Source organism: Podarcis erhardii, assembly GCF_964252035.2.
Source record: "Podarcis erhardii genome assembly, chromosome: 10".
Taxonomy (NCBI): Eukaryota; Metazoa; Chordata; class Lepidosauria; order Squamata; family Lacertidae; genus Podarcis; species Podarcis erhardii.
Genome location: NC_138500.1, coordinates 61048655 through 61073167, shown reverse-complemented (window position 1 = coordinate 61073167; position 24513 = coordinate 61048655). Strand labels below are relative to the sequence as shown.

General features: G+C 42.0%; 1 protein-coding gene across 2 annotated transcripts in view; it reads right to left on the bottom strand.

The window, feature by feature from the left end:
• PLXNB2 (plexin B2) overlaps positions 1-24513 on the bottom strand; it is a 342708-nt gene that overhangs the window by 84588 nt on the left and 233607 nt on the right. For both annotated transcript variants that reach the window (XM_081877780.1, XM_081877781.1), the window contains exons 4-8: positions 19131-20247; positions 16946-17128; positions 15265-15387; positions 8573-8673; positions 1738-1864 (exon numbers count right to left, since the gene is read on the bottom strand). In XM_081877780.1, coding sequence (XP_081733906.1) covers positions 1738-1864; positions 8573-8673; positions 15265-15387; positions 16946-17128; positions 19131-20234 — 1638 coding nt within the window. In that variant the 5' untranslated portion in view covers positions 20235-20247. The remainder of the gene's footprint in view (positions 1-1737; positions 1865-8572; positions 8674-15264; positions 15388-16945; positions 17129-19130; positions 20248-24513) is intronic.

Sequence of the window (24513 nt, the reverse complement as noted above, 5' to 3'; positions counted from 1 at the left end):
ACAACTTCTTGGTGAGTAAGGTAAAGGTAAAGGGACCCCGGACCATTAGGTCCAGTTGTGACCGACTCTGGGGTTGTGGCACTCATCTTGCTTTACTGGCCGAGGGAGCCGGTGTACAGCTTCCGGGTCATGTGGCCAGCATGACTAAGCCGCTTCTGACGAACCAGAGCAGCGCACAGAAATGCCGTTTACTATCCCGCCGGAGCAGTACCTATTTATCTACTTGCACTCTGATATGCTTTTGAACTGCTAGGTTGGCAGGAGCAGGGACCGAGCAACGGGAGCTCACCCTGTCGTGGGGATTTGAAGCACTGACCTTCTGATCGGCAAGTCCTAGGCTCTGTGGTTTAACCCACAGCACCACCCGCGTCCCTTCTTGGTGACTACCAGCACCTATTTTTCTAGGGGGGAAAGCACTCGAAGCATGGGGGCTGTTTGGACGCCTTTGAGTCTCCTTGCATTCCCCTCTAGGACTGGGAGTTTGAAAGGGGACAGACATGCATCTCTGACAGGTAGGAGATGTCATTATTTGACATGAGATGTCATAATGTTATGTGACTGACAGGTGTGTGGTCCTGGCCAGCTGTCAAAATTTGGAGCACGAGGTCGATCCTGAAAAAGATCTGGCCCATGCAGCTGTAAAAGTTTCCCAGCCCTGTGTGAAGTTGTTCACTGTGTACCTTGGGAGTCTTGTGGACCAGGAGAATAACAAGTTTTATCGTGTTAGGAGCAAAGGGAGTGACATCATGCTGAATCAGACTATTTAGCTGGGAGGCAGGATGCCTTCTGAGGCATCGGAGCTGTTCAGCTGGGGGGTGGGAGGCCTCTTCCACCCCCCAGCTGAGCAGTTCTGCGAAGCCCCATGCTCTTCAAGCTTGTCTTTGAACCTGAGAGGCATTAGAACTCGCTTTCTGTGTAGGGCTGGGCCATGTATCTCGGAAGAAGCAGCTGAGATAAATTCCATATACCCGCATTTAGCTGCTGGTATATCACAGTGCTGAAAACAAAGTATCGCCCAGCCCTAGCACTAAACTAAATCACCAGAGGGTGAGCTGTTGTGCGAATCATAGTGACAATCTGCTTAGCTATTTCCCCCGTTGCACTTCCAAGATGAGACATGAATCCCAAACTCATAAGGCAAGGTTCACTGAAACCCTACCTACGAACAGTGGGAGAGTCCTCTAAACTGGATAGTCCTCGAAAACAATTAGAAGTTCTTCTCAGTTAAAAAGTAGACGGAAAGGGGAAGGGATTCCTTACATTTTTTTAAAAAAATGATAAGCATGTGAGCTGTTTGCACTCTTTCCCCCCCTCTCCCCTCCAACTGCAAGAGCCCTAAGGAACTGTGCCAGAGGGTTGTGCCCAATGCTAGTTCACTGCCATCCAGCAACTCTTTCACAAGTTTTTCCCCTGCCTTCAAGTAGGCGCTGGTTGTGAGCAGAGGCTGGATGATCCGCGGAAGGCTTTCACTGTGCAATTAACAAGATGAGTAAGTCCCTGGCAGGGGGTGGTGCTGCGGACCCCTTGGGTGTGTTTCGCGGACCCCCAGGGGTTCCCAGATCCCTAATTGGGAACCGCTGCTTTAGAACATTGCAAAACAAATGCACACATAATTATATGCAAGGGCAATTCTCTCACTCCTCACACAATGCACTATGATTTGGATTCTCTCTCTCTCTCTCTCTGACACACACACACACACACACACACACACACACAAAATCCTGTTGCACTTACGTTGCCTGTGGCTCCCCGGCTCATATTTTGAGGGTAAGCACTTGTAATATTCAGGCAAATACCATCTGGGCTCCACAGCCAGTGGTTTTCCTGAGCTGACCTTGCACAGTCTTTTTTCCTTGTGCATCTGGAATAAATAACAAAATTTAAAGTTGTCCGAAGTAATTACATTTTAAAAATCCGCACTCATTAACCCAAAATACAAGAGCATTCAAATGCATAAGCACTGGCGGTGGAAAGGTGGCATAGAATGTGTGCTTAATATTTCTTTTCTTCTATTCTGCTCACTTATTATTCTTTATGACAGGATAATTACCTGTTAGCATTTTCAAATTACAACAACAAACGTCCAAATATTTATCTTAAATTCAATGAACTGTACACAAAGTGGGGAGGGGGGGGACCCTAACCTAGTATTCAAGCAACATGTTAACAGAAAAGTAGTTTAGTTGTTAAGGAACAATATTGTGCCTACAGTGTGCGGAAATTTGGAGAGTTTTGCTTATTTCTTAGCACGCTGCAAATTTGTCACCAGGTCTTTAGTCTCAGCCTGAGGCTTAGCTCTGTCAGCTCATGCTTGAGTCACAAATGAAAACATACATCCTTGGCTACAAGATCGACTATTCCCCACTGCTGGTGGGAAACTGAACTCAAGGAAAATTCTTGAAATATGAAACCACTTTCAGGTTCTCTCAATCATTATACTGAATCCAGTAGATGCAGAGCTGCCAAGCAGAATTGTAGAAAGAGAAACACAAGGAAACCTATTGCGGTCTCTGGACGGCTAAATATTTTACTGACATGCCTTCCTGAAATGTAAAATATCATGAAGGGCAAGTGCAGCAAACACACTGCATAACAATGGATAACAACAAGGAGTCTTCCGACATCTTAAAAGACTGACAGATCTGTTGTGGCCCCAAGCTTCTATGGCTAGAGCCGATTTCATCAAATGCATCGTTTTGTGTCAATGAAAAACTAGCAGCTCAGTATTTGCCTACACTAAACTTACACAATATCCCCTCTGCTAACAGACTGGTTCTCAGGGTTTCATAGAAGAGTCTTTACAATTCCTATCTGGAAATGCTGGTAATCTGAACCAGGTATCGTCTACAGGAGTTCCTACAACTCATGAGTTCTATAGCTACATCTTTTCTCCATCAATACAACTATTGCTTACAGTATGGTACAGGTGAGCCCTAAGTTTGAAAAAATAAAAGAAAAATTAAGTCATGCTGATTGCAATTCCCAAAATTGCATTTGAAAGAAAACATAACCAGAGCAGATAATTTAGTAGCAAAAAAATGCAATTCGGTGGCTTGGTAAAATCTTGCGGCACATCAATTATTAACTGGGAGGCCTGTGCTGAACTCAGACCCTTTTCCTTTTAGTTGTTTGGGGCGGCGGGGAGAGGTAAGAGCCAAATATTGGATCATTGGCAGCTGCAGTCCTGGGGAAGGCCTAGGACCTCTAGGAATTAGGTGCCTCATGCAACATATATCATCTGCTGTGGATCTGTAGCCTTCATTTTGAGACTGGTACTGCAGACACCAGGCCTAGTTAGTGATATTGTGTATGACAACGATAGCTGGGAAATTATTATTTTATTTTATTGTTTGCCCACTCTCTGTAACTCCAATATCCTTGAACTCGTTTCCCTCTTGTTGAAATTATGGATATCCGCATTGGGTTCCAATATTTTTCTGCTGCTTTTTAATGATTTAACTAAAGCTTGTTTACAGTGGATGCTCGGGTTGCCAACGTGATCCGTGTGGGATGCACTTTCGCAACCTGCAACCGCGCATGTGCAACCACCAAAACCTGGAAGTAACCCGTCCCAGTACTTCCAGGTTTCGGCGGTCCGCAACCCAAAAAAACACAACCTGAAGCGTCTGTAACCGGAGGTATAACTGTATTTTGTGTTTTTTTAACAAAAAAACACCTGGTGTGGATTTCTGGAAAGCGATTCCAATTCTGAATCCAGTTCCCAGACTGTGTGTGTGTGTGTGTGTGTGTGTGTGTGTCACTGAAGGGGGTTTTGTTTTTTTGTTTAAAATAATATTTCTTACTTTTAAACCTTACAAACAAGAAGAAAAAGAAAAGGAGGAAAAAAAGAAGAAAAAACAAAAGAAAGAAAAAACAAAACAATACAATATATAAACAATACACCATACAACATTAACGCATTAAACTAAACAAAACAGAACAAAAACAATTTAAAAACATACATCATACCATTTCAATGCCTTATCTTTCATTCCCTTGTTTCATCGACTTCCTCTCACCTCCCTTTTTGTATTCCACTTCTATTAATTGTTTCAGCAAATCCTTTCCATCTTTCACTATTTTCTGTCATATAAATATCTTAACATATTTTAACCTTATTTTCCATTAATACTATAATACTTATTTATGCTTAACTCCTTATAACACTTCTACTAAGGCCATATAATTTCATTCCAACATTTTTCTAACACTCATTAATTTTACCATATTTCTATAAATAAACTTTAAACTTTTTCCAATCTTCTTCCACCGTCTCTTCTCCCTGGTCTCGGATTCTGCCAGTCATTTCCATCAATTCCATATAGTCCATCAACCTGGTGCTCTTCTGTCTGAGGCCCTTAACTCTTTTCCAAGTCCCTTCTGCAAGTCTTCTTCGCATTTATACATACACTTTACTTTGTCTTCTGCTGATCTTGTTCTTAGTTTCCTTTCTTTGATGCTGAAGAGTAGGTCTCGAGGGAGCTCCAACCTAACAATGTTTTTATTCCTTCTCGACATGTCATCCACATCTCCGTGGTTAAAACTAAAATCCAAAAGATATTTCAGGACGTGTTTCAAAGTCCCTCCAAATCTGCAGGTCCCCACAACTCCAGTTTCCTCCTGACCCAGGTCCAGATCCCAAAGGTCAGTAAATCCCTGCATGAGGTGATCTATCCAACTTTCCTTCTCCAGTCCAAGCAGGGTTCCAATCTGACTTTCTCTGAATTCAGTCATAGAGGGCAACAACTTGTAATCATCAAGTTGCCTCTGTAAGGCTGGGGCTCTCTCCCTCTCCACTTGTATTACTTTAGGTTCAACAACCACAACTTTCTCCCTCGCTTTCTCCACCATTTGGCATGTCAAAGTAGATTCCTTTATCGGTTCCTGAATAGTTTCTGTGTAGATGTTCACTTTTTGTCCCAAATTAGTTGCTTTTTGTCCCAAAATAGCAATTTTAATATTCATCATGTCCATCTTTTTATGGAGCTGTTCCAATAACTCACTTATCTTGCATAGTGCAATCACTAAGGCTTCTTCTGTCGACATTCTCAAGCAATCCAAGGTCAATCTCATGGTTTTCTCTTGCAGCTGGAGATTCCACCAGCCCAACTCTTGTAACAATTTCAAAAGTTCCCTCTAGAGGGAAACAATTTCTGTTTGTGTCAATCCTTTTAAGCACAGTTCAAGCAGTAAAATTAGTTTCAATTTTCAGCTACTTTTACTCCTTTTTAAACGCAGAAGGAGACAATGAAAACAATGTATTTCTCTTATTTAACTAACTGTCACAGTCAATGAACTTTCCCAAAAACGTCAGTCTTAGTAGCAGTCCATTTCCAGGTTCAGAGCGGTGGTGATCCAACTTTTTTCATCACTCTCTCCTGCAGGCTTACGCGATCCAAAATTTCCCCCCTCTTCTCCTGCCTCCAAGGGGGGTTTAATGATTTTAGCCGTTGGAAGTTTAATCCTTTACATAGGACTTTCCAAGACATTAGCTTGCAAATTCTTTGCTTCAATCTATTTACAAAAGGGGAAGGCGGACTTCCTGTTTGAAACCTCCCCATTTCAGTGCCAAATTAAGACATTTAAAAATCCAATTTTCCGTTCTACTCACGGGTAGTTGTTTAGAATCAAATTGTCCACAGGAAAAAGTCAGCGCTCTCTGGCAACAGCAATGCGGCTTCACTCCGTGAAAGAAGCAGTCAATTTGAAGCACCGCACCGCTCACCCCACATCGCTCCGGATACCCGAAACCGGGTCTCCCCGCGGGTAAGGGAGGCGCAAAAGGTGCCAGCCGAATCCCACGTTCACAGGCTTCTCTCGCCTGTGATTTTTAGTGGGTCTCCGCCTTTGCCGTGGCGGCCAGACCCTAAATTCCACGGAGCAAGTTCCTCCCGATCAGAGGAACTCCGCCATTGCCGGAGGCGCTAACCCGGAAGTCACTGAAGGGGGTTTTGGACTGACTTAGAGACTCTCATTCTGACATTTGGACCCTCAACAAATTTCTGCAGTATGTTTTGTACCTGTTCACGATTCCAATCACGCCCTATTCTAGGACACTCCATTCCATTTCCCATAGATTTCTAGTCTCTATCCACCCCTACCCTGCCCAAAGCCAGCCAGCATTTCATTGCCCCCAAGCGTACAATGCTCCCTGGGCTCTTTTGTGGGGAGGGGGGGGTCCTCTTTAGACACTTGGAGACTTAATTGTCTGTAAGTGTATGTGATCAAAACTGGCTGTTTGCTGACAAAGACCTTTGAAAGTCTTTAATAATGAGGTCAGGAGTCACCATGAGAAGTCTTAGAGAAAAGCTGAGTTTCCCCAACCCAGCAATATGCAAATATGCCTTTGCATTCATAGGTAGTCAGCCTCTCATTCAAATTAAATTGTGTGGTTTCCTCTGCATTTCAAGTATGTATATATAGAGGGGTATTCTTCGTTTGGCTTCATGATAAGCTTTGAGGCAATTTTACTGCTGCAGTTAAGATGTTTGTAGTGGAAGCAGGATTCCTGAAACCTTTTTCCTATAATTAAGTAAACCTTGTATGCCAGTAGCATGCACTTCATATCACAAAATCCCACATGGTTCTGCCATGGGGTTAATTAACCTGGAAGTTTGAAGCAGAGGAGACTGACTTAGAGTCATCTTCACCACCCCTTACTTATTTAAAAATAAGCCTCCAGCCATGCAAAAGCTTTCGTTCAGAAATGCAAAGCCTACTTCGGAGTTATAACAGTTACGCCAGTGTGTTCAATGATAGGCCCAGGTGAGGGCCTATAATTTAATTTCAGAACAAAAAGAACTCACTTTCCATTTCAACTTCTCAATTTCAGAACAAAAAGAACAGTCACAGGTGGCGATGTTCCCCCAAACAATACCTTGCAAAAGATTTCAAGTTCAATCAGCTGTCTGTGTTCTCACCTCGTAAGAGGTATGAGAAGTCCTGTCGCTCAAAATAAGCAATTAAAAGCAATAATAAAAGGAAAAGGAAGGCCACAAATTTGGAAATCCAGTATCGAGCTTAATCTCTTTTCAGCTCATCAGCATCTTTTATTTGTATGATGTCTTTGCATAGTTTAAGTCACGGTCAAGGTGGCTGACAACATCAAATTATTTACGTAAGTCGTTCTTCCAGTTGCAGAAATATAACAAAATGTAAACAGTTATAAACAATCAGCTACCGGCAATTAAAACACCTCAATAAATAGGGAATAAAATTTCCCATGTAACAATAAAATCCCAAAACTAACAATAAAATCCCAAAACTAACAATAAAATCCCAAAACATACTCCCAATAGCAGCAAGAATAATGATTCGCTGAGTTGCATCCAATCTCAGCCCAACCTGGAGTAGACAATGAAGACAATGGATGTAAAAGGCAAAAGAGTTATACCAATCTGAAGAGAAGCCAGAGTATATGGAATTGTAATTGTTAATCCTTATAGTGATTTGGAAAACGTCCCCCCCCCCCGCTTTTTTCACGTTCTCACTTTTTATTCTAAGTTGTTTATTTTCAGCGGTTTTTTTTTAAAGAAACCCTAATAATAATAATAATAATTAATAATAATAATGGCGATGGACGTGACTAACTTAAGTTCATTAATGGCTCCTGTTGGAATTGAAGGAAAAACCACAGCCAATTTGAGCTACACGGAACAATGGTCCGATTTGGACCATTCCTATGTGTTGTGGTTCTGAAGAAAAGCTATGACAGACCAACACAATTTAATTTTGCTATTTAGGTGTGTTACAGCAGCAGAAAGTGTTTTAGAGAAATCTTCAACGTTATGAGGAGACTTCCTCTTAAAACACTGAAGATCTCAGCTTTTATCTCGGTTTATTTTGACTTCTCATAGCTTCCAGCTTGGGAGCACGGAGGACTAAGCAAACAAGAGTGCTGTGTTTTTTGTTCTTTTCTTTTTCTCTGTCTTTAAAATTTGTATGGTTAGCGTGTCAATAAAGTTCTGACACCCTGGTAGGAAATAATCACTACCAGGAGTCTCAACTGACTTGAAGGTGTATATTGTGAAAAAGGAAATGGAAAATCTACCTCATCCATAGTCAATGTGTGTTTGGTAGAAATGGAAGGCAACTTTTTGCCACAACACCCTGAATATAATAAATTCCAGCATGTCTCTCGGTAGCAGACAAAAACTTTGTACCCTTAAAACATCAGAAACCTAAAAGCAAAATTGAAATTCAGCATGGTTCTCTTCCCTCCACCATCCAAAGATTTCCAAGTGCTGTTTTTCAGCTGGAGGGACTGTATTAAGGAATGTTTAGAGTTAAAATACTAGAATAAGACTATCACCAGATAAATGCTAGATATTCACCAGCTGTGGCTTGGCAACCACCATTTTCATGCAAATTAAATACAAGCTATACAGACAAAATATGCAAATTAGCTTCCTCCCTGCTGCTCATTATATGTTTACACTGTGGTAATTTGTGATGAAGAGTTTTTCCCAGTTCTGGTACAAATGCTTTGAAGAAATCATTCAGCATACATGATATTCTGAAAGAAATAACATGCATAATACAATATATCCCTGTAGCATGGAATACTTACTTTCCCTCTGTTACACACCAGCCGCAATACGGATCCCGGGCTTGAATGCACAGGTCACAGGTTGAGTAACTCATACATTCTTGGACAGGCAAGCGAAACACCTAATAAGAGTAGATACATCTAATAATAAATTATGGGAAAGTGCTTTGGTTATGAATAGATTATATATCTCTAATACGCTTTTCATATTTTCGTACTCCTAGCCAATTCACAATTTGTCCTGAGCCCACAGGAATTTATTTGCACCATCCATATTTGCAGTAAACTTAAGGTCATGTTTGGGGACAAACCACTTGAGGCCACTGAGAACCTCTCCTAAAAAAATATAGCATTAAAAAACCCCAAAACAAATACATTAAAGATAGGTAGCCGTGTTGGTCTGCCATGGTCAAAACAAAATAAAAAAATTCCTTCCAGTAGCACCTTAAAGACCAACTGAGTTAGTTCTAGGTATGAGCTTTCGTGTGCATGCACACTTCTTCAGATACACTGAAACAGAAGTCACCGGACCTTTCTATATAGTGAGAAGGTGGGGAGGGGTATTACTCAGAAGGGTGGTGGGAATGGGTGATTGGCAGATAGCTGCGATGAGCCTGTTGACGACTCTTAACGACTGCAATAGGTCTAACAGGAAAAAGCAAGGGGTGAGAAGGTGAAAAATGGCTTTGTCATGTATAATGAGATAAGAATCCAATGTCTTTATTCAAACCAGGTCTCTCCATAGTTTTAAGTTTGGTGATAAGTTGCAATACATTAAAAACATCTGTGTCTGCACTCTGTAAGAGTGATGCTGAGGTGGTGTGCTTTAATACTTTTTCCTCTGCTGTTTTCCAGATACAAACCCCTGACTCCGAAGCTAAAATTTTCCAAACTAAGCACACACGCACACACACCTAAATGCACACTACTCATTATTACCAGCGCTCAAAGCTCCCATTGTTCTAGGTGCATTTTGCAACAGGGAATTTCATTACTGTGAGCAGTTTCTGAGCTCTGGGCGAAGTACTGCGCCTAAGTTTTCAGATTAAAACTGTGAGTGGAAGGAAAGGAGGACCTTTTTCTGCCTCCCCACTTCCAGCTACTCTCTGAAGACTGGAGAAGAGACCCTCTTAAGAATATTAGTGGGGGGACCAGTGGGGGAATGACGACTAGACCATGTGAAAAATGAACATAATCTTTTAGCTGCAGTTCATTCATTTTCAGCTTTGTATTCTTGTTATAAAAAGGGGTGCCCAGACATTCCACTGTTGCACCTATAACCTAGGTTTAAGGTGCCATTTAGCTCCTAGCTTTCATATCTCAGTTTCTAACACTGATTATTACTCTGGTTTCAGTCACGGTGTTCTGCTGTGCCAGAAGTGGTTTAGTCCTGCTGGCCACATGACCCGGAAAGTTGTCTGTGGACAAATGCTGGCTCCCTTGGCCTGAAAGTGAGATGAGCACCACAACCCCATAGCCTTTGACTAGACGTAACCGTCCAGGGGTCCTTTACCTTTTTACTTTTTTCCATCACCAAAAAAGTCTCAAAAGTTACTATGATGCCATGTTTGCATATTCCTCAAGGAATAGTATTTCTAACTATACCAAACAGTTATCTAAAAGCACAGAAATATTTTAAATAGGATATTCAAAGCATGTTATACATGCTCAGATTCGGATCTACCTGTTGATATTTGATGTGGTCCATGATGTTAAACACCTGGAAGTTTCAGAGCAATTTTATCCCCAAGGGATTGCGTTTAGAATTTCATTTGTTTTGCTTCATTCATAAGCAATTTACTATCAAGGAGATGGCTTTCTGTTACCAAGGTGGTCAGTTCACATGTCTCAAAGCGTTTTGGCTCCTTTAGGTTCACTCTACAGGTGACGGTGCAATGAGTGTGGGATTTTTCCAAGTGTGCAGATGAAGGAAACTTTAGCATTGGTTGTCTGCTGTTATTGAAAGCCTCATAGGATTGAGAGGTGCAAGAACTCTGGATTTATGCCAGTGCCTAATTTAAGATAGACGCCAGTTGCCAACTGCTAACACAAGCAAATGTCTCTATTCAGTCATTAATTAGCCCTGACGAGGTAGATGCTTCCTTTTCTTGTAATTGGCATTGTTCCAATGATAACTTTAAAAAGCAACAACAAAATTGGGGTAGTACCACTAACAGGCCAAAGAGAGAGAGAGAGGATGGAGGTAAATTCAGGTGCCTCAAAACAGTGTTTAGACTCTAACGGGATTTTGGCGAAAATCCCTCTCTCAGGGGCAGTATAAGAGCTCAAAAACATAAATAAGAGAAGGATAACTGGTAGAAATGAAAATGGAACCAACTTCAAACTCTCCCCCACCCCACAAGTGATTTTGGGATTGTTTCATTTTCAGGGGTTTGTTTCTAACTTGGTTTTGTTCAAACAGACAAGTTTTGTTGTAGCAGTATTGCTTTGAATGCTTGTAATATACAGTACTTACACAAAGAAACTTAATGTATCTCACTCTGTATTGATTCTGTACCAATCATTCTTTCTGTTCTATGTGGCATTTGCAACTTTACAGTATCCTTGTGAAAATATTTTCTCTGAAACACATTGGGCACTAAATAAACGTTGTTTTGCAGCACCTGAAGTTTCTTTTCTCTTTCTGTTTGGACTGTTCTCTCTCTTATCATATCAAAAGGTTAAACTCATCTATCTCTTCTCTTCATGAGGGACATTCCTGTTATACCTATGTTCCAGATACAGTATGGCTTTTATTGGGTCACAATTCTCACGTATATTCCCAAACGCCACTTGTATTGTCGTTTATCATCCAAAAAATCTGCTTTGGCCTGTGGCATCAGTCTCACTCTAGCATTCCCTTCTACTGAACATAAGTCACTTTTTGTCTTCCTTCGCCTTCCTCTTTCCCCTAGAGGGACGCTTATTCCAACCATTGCATGTCTTTAGTCTTCCTCAGTCTGGTTGTTCCACAGTTGTTGGTTTGATCCCTGTGGGGCATCCATGACAACAGACTGCTCCAACACCAGAGAGCTCCTTTCCTTTCCTATCACTTCCCCTTGCCTTTTCTCTGCTATTTTCTTTTGGGCAGCAAGGAGCCTTTGACTACTTTTGAACCATTTGGAGGATGTTATAAATAACTTGGGTTGCTTCCTTGGACACTATACAAGACAGGGCTCTAAAGTGATCTATGGAAGCTTGCTTACCTCCCTCCCTCTGTCATGACTCCAATGATCCACAATCTACCTCTCAATATTTGAAGCACACAGCCACAAGACTCATATCTAGCTCATGTTTCAAGCATGTCCACACAGCTTTAGGTCACGGTGAAACTCAGGGAACTTGTTCCTTCTCCTCTCCTTTGCCCCAGTGGTTGTTGTTGTTTAGTCATTTAGTCGTGTCCGACTCTTCGTGACCCCATGGGTCAGAGCACGCCAAGCACTCCTGTCTTCCACTGCCTCCTGCAGTTTGGTCAGACTCATGTTTGTAGCTTCGAAAACACTGTCCAACCATCTCGTCCTCTGTCGTCCCCTTCTCCTTGTGCCCTCCATCTTTCCCAACATCAGGGTCTTTTCCAGGGAGTCTTCTCTTCTCATGAGGTGGCCAAAGTATTGGAGTCTCAGCTTCAGGTCTGTCCTTCCAGTTAGCACTCAGGGCTGATTTCCTTAGGAATGGATACGTTTGATCTTCTTGCAGTCCATGGGACTCTCCCCAGTGGAGCAGGTAATTATTCATAAAATTAAAGAATTGTAGAGTTGGAAGGGATCCCAAGGGACATTTAGTCCAACCCCATGCAACACAGGAATCTCAACAAACTCATACACGATAGATGACCATCCAACCTCTGCTTAAAAGCCTCAAATGAAGGAGACTCCACCACCTTCTGAGGGAGTCTGTTCCACTGTCGAACAGCTCTTCCTGTCAGAAAGTTCTTCCTGATGTCTCCTTGGAATCTGCTTTCTTGTAACTTAAATCCATTGGTTTGGGTCCTAGCTTCTGAAGCAGGAGAAAGTACGCTTGCCCCATCCTCCACGTGACAGCCCTTTAGATATTTGAAGATGGCTTTCATATCTCTTAAGTCTTCTCTTTTCACACTAAACATGCCCAGCTCCTTCAACCGTTCTTCATAAGGTTTGGTTTTCAGACCCTTTATCATCCTAATCACCCTCCTCTGCACACATTTCAGCTTGTCAATATCCTTCTTAAAGTGTGGTGCTCAGAACTGGACACAGGACTCCAGGAGTGCTCTGACCAAAGCAGAATAGAGCAGGACTATTACCTCCCTTTATCGGGTCAGTATACTTCTGTCGATGCAGCCTAGAATAGCATTCCCTTTTTTTTGCTGCTGCATCACACTGTTTACTCAAGTCAATCTTGTCGTCCACAAAGACCCTTATATCTTTTTAACATGTACTACTGATAAACTGGACATGGGCGACGCTGTGGGTTAAACCACAGAGCCTAGGACTTGCCGATCAGAAGGTCGGCGGTTCGAATCCCCGCGACGGGGTGAGCTCCCGTTGCTCGGTCCTTGCTCCTGCCAACCTAGCAGTTCGAAAGCACCTCAAAGTGTAAGTAGATAAATAGGTACTGCTCCGGCGGGAAGGTAAACAGCGTTTCCGTTTGCTGCTCTGGTTCGTCAGAAGCGGCTTAGTCATGCTGGCCACATGACCCGGAAGCTGTACGCCGGCTCCCTCAGCCAATAAAGCGAGATGAGCACTGCAACCCCAGAGTCGGCCACGACTGGACCTAATAGTCAGGGGTCCCTTTACTTTACTTTACTGGTAAGCCAGGCGTCTCCCATCTTATATTCATGCAGCTGGTTTTTCCTGCCTAAGTGCAGAACCTTACACTTGTCGCTACTGAAATTCATTCTGCTAGCCTGGGCCCAGTTCTCCACTCTGTTAAGGTCATATTGAATCCCAATTCTGCCTTCTGTCTTAACTTTGGGTTCCTGCCTGCAGAAATGTTATTATCTTTGAACCCAAACCTGGGTTCATTGGTTTCCCCAAGTAGTTAAGGTTAAAGGGACACTGCAATTTCCCGTGATATACAATGAACTCTGGATAAAAGGGATTCCAAATATCACACCTCATGGATTACAAGGGTCAGCGAAACGTGAACAGGGCCAGATGCATGCTGGCAACACTCTCAGTCATGTGATAAAATCACTCAATAATCCTAGCACTAAATTGTAAGTCATTAGAGAACTACAAATTAAATTTAAATCTACTCTTCTTGCTTTTTAAAGAGAATCCTTTCGCAGAGTTGATTATACTAATCATGCCTATTGCCCAAACAAGCACCTGTAGATGATTCTTAATGACGCTTTGAGTTTGCTGAGCAGAAGATGGAGGAATAGACCCTGAGCCACAAAGCTAGCAGGAATAATGACTACTTTGTGCTGTTCTATTTTGAAAGGGAATACTACTAACCCTCAGAGCTTCTGCATCTGCTTAAGTGCCACATAAAACAAAAGAGACAATGCAGGAGAGGAATTTCCCAACCTCTACACAATACTATTGTTGTCTGGTGTATTTGGGGCTGTCTTTAAAACACCCTGGAAACCTTAGTTGGTCTATAACTGGGATGCAAGATTATTAACTGGCACTGGGTGGTTGGACTATATTACAACAATGCTCCTGTCAGTTGTACTGGCTCCCAGCCCATTTCAGGGACAAATTAAAATGGCTGTTTTTAAGCTTTAAAGCTCTAAATAGTTTGGGACAAGGTTACCTGAAAGACTACCTTCTGTCATTTGTTCCTACTTAAACACCAGTCCCCAGCGCCTCTACTGAATTAACTGAGGCAGGCCACCACCAGTGTCTTTTCAGTGGTGGCACCTCAGTTATAGAACAGCCTTCCCAACAAGGTTTGCCTCGCACCCTCTTTGTGATCTTTTTGGTGTCAGGCCTTTGTTCACCCAGGCCTTTTAAATAAACTGAGGTAAAAGTCATCTTCTGCTGTTTGTTTGTTTTTGTTTTTAAAAAAACCTCTCTTAATTTTGCGATACCTACTTGCTTTCTATTTCCCTATTTGTCCCTTAAAAAGCTGCATCAAATCCTCTTCATGTACACATTACTTGCTGTGTGTGTGTGTGTGTGTGTGTGTGTGTGTGTGTGTATTACACTGTAGAGTTCTTGGTGCCATAACTCTGGCCCCAGGAAGCACACGACAACCAGCTTTCAAATCACCAGAATTACCAATGATAGGCCATGTGGTCCAATAGATTGCATGCTGGACTTGGGCTAAGGCCAAGCCGAACTACACATTACACCAGGAGATCTCCTGGGGCTTTTTGCTTTGGCCCAAGTGCATAATTAGCTGCTGCTGTACACCCAGAGTTCCTTCACATCTCTATCTAATGAGGACGAGCCATCTGCTTTCCATGAAGGAAACTATGCTAAAGGTTGCTTTCTCTGTGCACTTGCAATGGGTCTGCACAGTTGCTTGCTGAATGAAAATAAAGAGATCGCATTGTCTTGGGGCATGTGCAGAGTGGCAGCTCTGGGAACACTGGTTAACTTCTGATTTTGTATGTGTGTGGCAAAAATATGCCTCCCTATTCAAAGGACTATTCCTGCGTATTTCTTGTGATTTCCGTTTAGCAACACAACTGTAGGTTCAGTTCACCCTGCAGATATGCCCTGAGAAACATGTTCGAATTGAACATGATATTTAAAGTTTCATTGTTGTTTCCAAGCATTTTGTACCTCTTTTGCAGTCATCACATACAAGTTCTCTTGGAGAGCATCTAGGGCGAGATCTTTCTGGATAGGCTTGTTTTTTTCAACAAGGACTCCAGCATATTCCTTTTCAGGATTCGACAGAAACACCTGGAAAACAGATTAACTACATTATCTTAGCTATTTCAGTAAATAAAAAACGTATTTAAGTTGAAACACACTTAGACATTTTCATTTTAAAACAAAACCACTCCAAGAAATAATGGTTGAGCTGCAAGAAAGGAGCACTGCTCTTCCAAAACATCAATGCCTTTTCAAAATCTCGCTCTATTCTGGTGAAATTATCAGTTTCTATCTGGGCAAAGCTCTTTGCTATTTTTTTCATGTCTTGTGATTGAGATCATAGAATCATACAACTGTACAGCTGGAAGGGCCCACAAGAGTCAAACAAGTTTCAAAATTACACTCAATATATTAATTCATAATTTCTGATCCTTATTCTGTATTAGGGATATCTATTAAGGGTTTATACTCAAGAGACCTTGCTGTTAGCCTGGTCATATTCTAACCCCTCTTACTTTTTCATTTGCTTAATGAAATTAACTTGCTTTGCCATTGGGTCTGAGCGTTCTGCTCATGAGCTCCGTTTCTTGGAAGTGCTTCAATATGCTCCTTGACTTCCTTGCTCCTAGCAGGCTAGTAGAGTTTGCTGTTCTACCAAGCTCTGGTATGCACAAATCATTTGCCTACAAGTTGTAACTGGAAACATCATTCAAAGTGGGTTCCCAGTTTTAGTCCATAGGTCAAATGTAGTTTGCACAAACCATAGCTTTCTCATTTCAAACACAGCAGTGAACTGGTCATACAAGGAGACAAGGAAGAGCAGTAATATAGCTCATTGTCAATGGCTATAGTTATCTGTTGGGAATGGGACAAAAAAGATACATTAGTATGAGGGAGAACTCTATCAGGCTTTGATTAAATGAAGACTTTGGTTGCCCTAACTCTAGTAAATAACAACTGCAACAAATGGGAGGCGTTCCAGGTTTCTGCCAGACTAATGGGTTTATGTTTATTTGAATTTTAATGCACACACAGGTACAGCTTTGAGAAGGACATACAGTGGTACCTCGGTTTAAGAACAGTCCTGCTTATGAACGATTCAGTTTATGAACCCCGCAAGACCGGAAGTAGTGTTCCAGTTTGTGAACTTTACCTCGGTCTACAAACAGAAACCAAACGGTGGAAGGGCACCGGAGGCGGGAGGCCTCATTAGGGAAAGCACACCTCGGTTTAAGAACGGATTCGGTTTAAGAACGGACTTCAGGAACAGATTAAGTTCGTAAACCGAGGTACCACTGTATTTGAACATGGTTTTATTGATTTTGGGTTGAAATATGTTCACATATTTTGATTTCATGGTGTTCAGGAATGGTTATTTTTTATGATTACTTTTAATTCTGGGGTTCAATACGTCACTATTGCCACAATACATATAAACAAATTGTTTGAATATGCATATTGAATTTACTTCATGAAATGCTTTATTGAAAGTTTGTTTCAATTAAAAGTCAAGCAACATACTGGATAAACCTTATATCTATGGCAGATTCATTTTGGCCATAGCTTTCTTATATTGCAAAAATAGGCCACGCTTCTTTTTTAAACAACAACAACAACAAGAAAGCATTTAAGACACTGAGGTTACCTTCAGGATTCTGCCGTCCGATGTCCCAACAAATGCTACTGTATGCGTGTTCTCTACGCCAAAGGTCACTGCAGTTAAGTCTATACCCTTCTTCTTCAATAAAGGTTCTGTAGTAATTCCCTCTCTGCTTCCCAGAGGGTATGGTAAATGTTCAGAACCGCATGGAAAGGCTTGGCTTGAATTCTAAGAAATGAAGCAAGAAACAGAAACACAACAATCAGACGGGTGATAAACTCTGAACTTTGAAACTAGGGATGAAATCCAACCCACCCCCCTCTTTTATGCCACAATATGTGTAGAGGGGGTTTGACTGGATGGAGACACCTCTCTGCTCAGCTTATATCACTACTGGTGCAGATCTCCCCCATCCTTGCTAGTTGAAGGTCCCACAGGTGGGGGGATGAGACCTCAGGTGGCTTATGATCCAACCCTGACCTAAGGTGGTTGCAGAAATATCTCAGGAATCCCCTGGACAAAGATTCTGTGGGCTGGATATATGGTATGGGTGGCACCCAAATTCAAACTGACGCATGTTGTGATGTGGAAACTCCTCTCTGCATATCTTAAGCAGGGCATCCATATGAAGATGTTTGGGTGTGAGGGTCCTTAGTTAGTAGGAAAGCCCTCCCTTGAAGAGGCTGTATAAAGGGATCATGGCCCATGCTTGGGTTGGGAGGCACTGCGGTTGGTCTTAGGGATAGGAAGGCACAGAAAACCGCCCCATTGGAAATCCTTTTTTATTCCCCCCCCCCCCACAGTTTTTCAAATTGAAAAATGGGATATATGGGGGATTACTTAAAAAAGTCTCCTGTGTAATATTTCCCCCTTTTAGAATGAGGGAAATCATTTTATAGCTTTTTATCTTTTTAAAGAAATACAAGATAGAAAATATTAAAATCTGGCCACACTCAAATCTAAGGTGAATTTCTGGATGTAAAGGACACTAATGTACATGATAGGAAGCGTTTTATTTTTTTTTTTAATGAGTCGTCCATAATTTCGCTGAGTTTCAGATACAAGCTATAAAAGCTAGTATAGTGGTACCTTGGTTTACGAACTTAATCCATTCCGGAAGTCCGTTCTTAAACCAAAACTGTTCTTAAACCGAAGCGCCCTTTCCCTAATGAGGCCTCCCGCCGCCGGTGCCCTTTCACCGTTTGGATTCCGTTCTTAGACCGAGGTAAAGTTCTCAAACCAAGACACTATTTCCTGTTTTGTGGGGTTGGTAAACCATATCGTTCTTAAAACGGACTGTTCTTAAACCAAGGTACCACTGTAATGATGTTGTGGAGAATGCGGCAAGATTTCTGAGTGACTCTATGAAATTACGTCACCATAGGTCCTGAGAGCCATCTTCGTACCTCATGATGCCTGGACAGTTTTATCCTAAAGTATCTCCTACTATGATCCATGCATATGATTCACTTTTTATGCCAATAAAGGAGATTGATTGATTTATTAAAAAAGTTATAGATATAAGCTTGTCATAATTACACTGACACTTAATGTTGTTCTCCTCACATTATTGTCTCTAAGAATGAGAAAAACTAATATCTCAATTTTAGCTTTTTCAAAAGGATTAGAAGACAAACTGATAACAAATGCCACCTTAAAGATAGAAAACCAACTCTGGTCCCCTAATGAAGGCCTGTTCAGTGGGGTCCATAGTGCAAAATTCTGGTCCTGGTTTCTGCTATGAATGTTAGTGATCAGGGGGAAGGGGGCAATGGGCATCATCTAGTTCAAGTGAAGCAATTTAAAACTGGATTTATCTCAATGTAGGTCATACAAAGCAAATCTGTCTCACTGAGACAATGGCACCTTTTGACTGGATTAAGCCCACTTAAAAAGCCTGAATGGTCAAATTTACACTTTGCTTCCAAAAGTGAACACTAGGTGCATAACTATTTTTGTCAGTTGAATATTAACCTGACTAAGTACAACTTAGTATAAAACAGTGCTATAACAGTGCCAGGGAAGAAAAAAAAAGATTGTACATGTTATGCAAAAAAAATCTGGAACCGAAAAGACCTGTGCTGAAACATTTTAGATTCCAGCTCCCAGGCCTCACACTTTTGTTTCACAGATTTAAAATGTGTTTCTAAAAAACAGGATTTCCAACCTTTCAAATAAAGAAATAAATAATAATAATAATAATAAAATTATTTTAAAGCTTTCATATTACCGGGTGAGACTGAGAAGTGCACGGAGCGGCTTCTGTTCGGAAAGGTTTGTAAAACACGTTCCGTTTATCCTTCATATAGCATTGCTCCCGTTTTTCCTCCATTTTTTGGTTGATCTTCTCCAAGGAAAACACACACATGGCAGATTCCACAGAGTTATTGTCTTTGTTGATCCTCCTGAAAAGTGCAATTAGCATTTTGTCCTCTGATGAGGCGCCATCGTCTGGCTCTGATGGTGCTGGATCCTGCCCCGGCACAGAGGCATAGACAGCATTGCACTGGTTGTAAGGACCACTGGCATCATTACATTCCAAGTCCATTTCAAAGTAGGAATGGTACTGTTCATCTTCCTTGCAAAGCCGCCCAATTACTGTCCGGTTTTTAAGGGGCTGCTTTTCATACTGATTGAAAATAAAATACACATATTTGCTGTCTTCAAAGATGTACAGAAACTGCTGCGTGCTTGAGGAAGGGTAAGTTGATTTGATCACAGCAGGCTCTGCATACAGTTCAAAAATGTCTTTCCCATCCCCGTCGAAAAGTTGCCGAGTGCTGATTATGATCCCATTGTCACTTGGTCCATTTCCCTTTCCCACAAACATCATTCGGCCTTTTTTCAAAGAGGTGATCAGCCCCACTGTGGCTACCTCCTCGTCGTTGCTTGCAACAAACGATTTCTCCCCGCTGCCGTTCTCATAGTAAACTATCTTTGAAATGTTCTCGAGCTCTCTTATGCAACAGATGCCCTTAAACAGGCTCCCGCAAACCACAATTTGTCCCTCTTGTGTGTCCAGCAAAAATATCTTATTGTAATTGTCAGTATCTTTTGCTTCAGTGCACTGGTTTGCATCAATGGGAGGTGTGCACATTTTGTTATCAAGTTGTGGCCCAGTTGATACCTCACCCACGGATGGATAGGGTTTCAAGTCACTCGTAAGCTGATGAAGGGCATTTACTGCACCTAAATAGACTGTCCCCGTTTTGTGGTTCACCGTCAGGTGGTTCAGTTCTGTGTTGGTCAGAAACGAATCCCATTTCTTAGGCCTCAGTGCACAGGTCAAACAAGAGAAGCTCAGAATGCTCAGGGTCCAAATCCAAACAGCCATTTCTGTGCGATACCTGAGAAAGAAACATATGAAATATATTACTTCTAGATAAAAATGAGATTTGTTCCCGTATAATCTTGCTAAGGAATTAAGATATTTGGCAAAAAAAATCACAATCAACGGAGAAGGTTCAGTCGGCTTTGTTATTAATAAGAGGAACTAAACAGAGCTGCCCTCTATTGCTGCTACTTTTTTGTGGTAGCAATAGAGGTTCTAGCAATAAATTTGAGATTGCAAAGTGGTATTGAGGGTATCATGGTTGAAGGAACGAAGCACAAATCGAATCGTTTTGCAGATGATGTGCTTTGAATACTTCAGAACACGAGCATTAAAATAAGAGTTTAAATCCCTTCTCAAAAATAACAGGCTTAAAAAGAAATTATAATAAATAAGTTATACTGCCCATCAGTGTCCCTCATCAGGAGCATGCTTGGTTATATAATAATTAAGGCTTCAACTTATCATATGGTGGGTTTAAATTCTTGCCTCTAATTGCTACTGCCAAAATTAATCAGCAGTGCCGAAGAAAGTGTGGCTGGTTATTGTGTGGAAATGGTACTGGTAGGAATTGGGGTGGGGGTTTGGCATAGCACTGACATTTTCAACAGCAGCTATGTTTCTTAGAATCCAAAATTCTGCCATTTATTTATTTTGCTTGTCCCCCCCCCCAAGTGTATAACCTCCTCCCCCACCTTCCCCTTCTACACCAGGAGTTGTTCGAAGTGGCTTACAAATAGCAACAAAAACCAACAAACAAAAACCCAATGCACAAATTATTGAACTAAAACCACAGCCCACATCCCTCACTCCTGCAAACCACAATTCACAGTCATTTTTTCTGCTCTCCCTGGTGGGCAGGAAACATTACAACAAAACAACACCACCACAAACTGGCTTATAAGTATAAAACCAAATTTACTAGAATAATAGCTAGAATAGAGATAGACTTGTAACCATTCAAACAACAAACATACTAAGGTGCCATGTGCAAGACAAAGCCTGGAGATACTGTAAACATGGAGTGGATAAATGTACAACTCTATCTTAACAAGTTACATGTGCAGTAAACGTTATACAGACTGGATAAATGAACCGTTCAACAAGTATCGTAAGTCCAATCACAGAACGGCAACCCCGTGCAGCCACAACGGCAAGGGTAGCGCACTGGAGAATATGAAAAAGTTTTTCAAAGCATTTTCAAAGATTGAACTGGATGAGATGTTCTTCAATGGGTCTTGAGTTTGAAACACAAAGCCGTATGCATGGATCAGATCAATCACGGAAAGGCAAATCAAAGCCACCACCCTGGTAAGAATGACGCCAGTGGGCAAAAGGAGACCTGTTCTCTGGATATATTACAGGATTCGCTACATGCTTCATCAGTCCAAAAAGCCAGTACAGTGGTGCCTCGCAAGACGAAATTAATTCGTTCCGCAAGTTTTTTCTTCTTGCGAGGTTTTCATCTTGCGAAGCACGGTTTCCCATAGGAATGCATTGAAAATCAATCAATGCGTTCCTATGGAAACCGCCTTCAGACCAGGTCTGGGGACAGTCTGTCCCCCGACCTCTTCTGAAGGCTGGCGGTGGGAAGAAAAGCCCTTCTCCCCACCTCCCGCCCCGCAAGCTCCGGGGACAGGAGGGCTTTGCTGCCGACCCCCAGCATTTTAAAAGCCCCCAGGACAGTGGAGACTTCTCCGCTGTCCCGGGGCGATCTTAAAATGCTGGCGGGCGGCAGCGAAGCCTTCGCTGCTGACCCCCAGCATTTTAAAAGCCCCCGGGACAGCGGAGGTCTTCTGAAGGCAGGCGGTGGGTGAGTCTTTCCTCCCCCCCGCCTGCCTTCAAAAGCCGTCTGGGATAGCGGAGAAACGCGCTGCGCTTCTTTGCTATCCCAGGAAGGCAGGCGCTTCCCTGCTATCCCGGACCGCTTTTAAAATGCTGGCGGTGGGGAGCAAAGCCTTTCAGCCCCCGCCGGCCTTCCTGGACCTCTTCTGAAGGCCGGAGAGGGGCAAAAGGCTTTGCTCCCCACCGCCAGCATTTAAAAGAGGTCCCCGGAGATTTCCCTATGGGCTTTCTTCTTGCGAAGCAAGCCCATAGGGAAATTCGTCTTGCGGAACGACTCAAAAACGGAAAACTCTTTCGTCTTGCGAGTTTTTCGTTTTGCGAGGTGTTCGTCTTGCGAGGCACCACTGTAATACAAAATGGTTTGCTCAGGATAAAGAAAATATTCACAGGCACAGCAGGAAACATTGACATTGCAATGGCCTGGTTCACACAACATACTAAACCAAACTTTGGCTTTGCACAAGGGTACATACGGGCTCTTGGGAGAGGAACTTGTAGCTGCCTTGCTCTTCCTTGCCACATGAAGCTAAGCCAAGGTTTGGCTTAGTGTGCACTCTGAATTGGGGTTTGCGGTTAAACTCTCTCCTCATTAACCCTAAACGGTAACCAAGAACAAAGGTTACAGCTTGTGGTTAGTGAGGCCATCTCTTAACCTCGGTTTAGCACTCAGTGCAGCACAGTGCAGTAGCAAAAAAGGCTGGGAAGAAGCAAAGTACACGCCAAGCTCCTCTCCAGGAGCCCAGGAATCAACATTTGTGCTTAATATGTTGCCCCAATAAGGCCAATAGGTAACTCAGAGAGCAGCAAATGACCTACATTTCTAAAAACCAGTTGTGTTGCTCAAATGACAGCTAGCGTTGCTTATGAGAATACGTGGCTCTCTCGTTTACTACCACCTTAGCAGTGTGTTTACAAAATACAAAATTCACCAGCAGATCACATAGCATGTCCATGGCTACAGCCTGCACCAAAAACTCACACATCCACTGTTGCGTGGGGCCGCAATGGTGTAAAAACGTGGTTACAAAGCACGGATCCACATGGATCCTCAGGATTTTTGCATTGGGTCACCCCAAATTCACCATCAGATCACATAGCATGTCCATGGCTACAGCCTGCACCAAAAAAATCACGCATCCACTGTTGCGTGGGGCCGCAACAGTGTAAAAACGTGGTTACAAAGCATGGATCCACAGGGATCCTCAGGATTTTTGCATTGGGCTACCCCAAATTCACCGTCAAATCACATGTCTGTGGCCACAGCATGAACCACAAAAACCATACATCCACTGTTTCGTTCAGAGTATTTTTTTTCTTGTTTTCCTCTAAAAACCAGGTGCGTCTTATGGCGCAAAAAATACGGTAGTTTTAAGGCAAGCCAGCTTTCTCAGCTTAATTTCCAGCTGTAATCTACGGATAATCATACTGGCCTATCTTAAATGTATGTTTCAAGAACTAACAGGAGACGGCACACAGAACGATCTGATCATTCATGAAAAAGTACTACCCAGTAATGCTATTTTCTCAGTGCTGATTCGATTCAAGCCCAGACATGGGAGAGTGTTGGTGCCCACACCTGGTCAGCACATCTAACACAGTGATCAGCGGCAGCCAAGCTAACTCAAGCTATGTGGCTTTCCTCAAACTTGCCATACAGTACTTGGTTGCACCAAACCAATGGAAGAACCCAATGCAGGCAGCCAACACAGGATGTTCACTGGTTGGCTGCCCTACGTGGATTATGTACGACAGCACTAGTGTCTCTGTTCCTTTATTAACGCAAGCATTTCTCAATCATGTTCTCAGCTTCCAAAAGGCACTGAAGTAGTATGTAATGCAAGACTTGTGGATGCCAAAAATCTTGGTTGAAATTAGCTTCCTACACAAACATACACTCATGCATTAGCAAACCCGGTCTTCTTGCAGTCCACCAGGGTCGATAAAAATAAATTAGTTTTAAAAAATAAATCAAAAAATTGGATTTTTTAAAAAAATTAGATTAGATTTTTTTAAAATTTAAATTGGATTTTTAAAATAAAATGCTTTTGGAGGAAAAATCTTTCTAAAGATAGTTTTCTGTTTAAGTTACATTATATTCCAAAGGCTATTCATCAGGAAATAAGGATTTGTTTTAAGCTTTTCATGTGTGCTAAAACTCGCTCTAAGTTTTTTTTTTAATTGTCTAACCACATCAGTTAACAAACATGGATACACATGCTATAATGTTATTGATTTAGTTAAACACATTGTTTAAATTGTTATTAAGGAAATGATTATTTTTCTCCTTCCAATAAAGTACAGCAGAAAAGCTGTCCAAATATAAAGAGTTAACTTATTAAACCTCACAATAATTTCATAATTATCTGTCTCTGTATTTCTAATAGTATAATCAAACCAGTAATTTTTGATATAACTGTAAAAACTACTCTGAAAAATT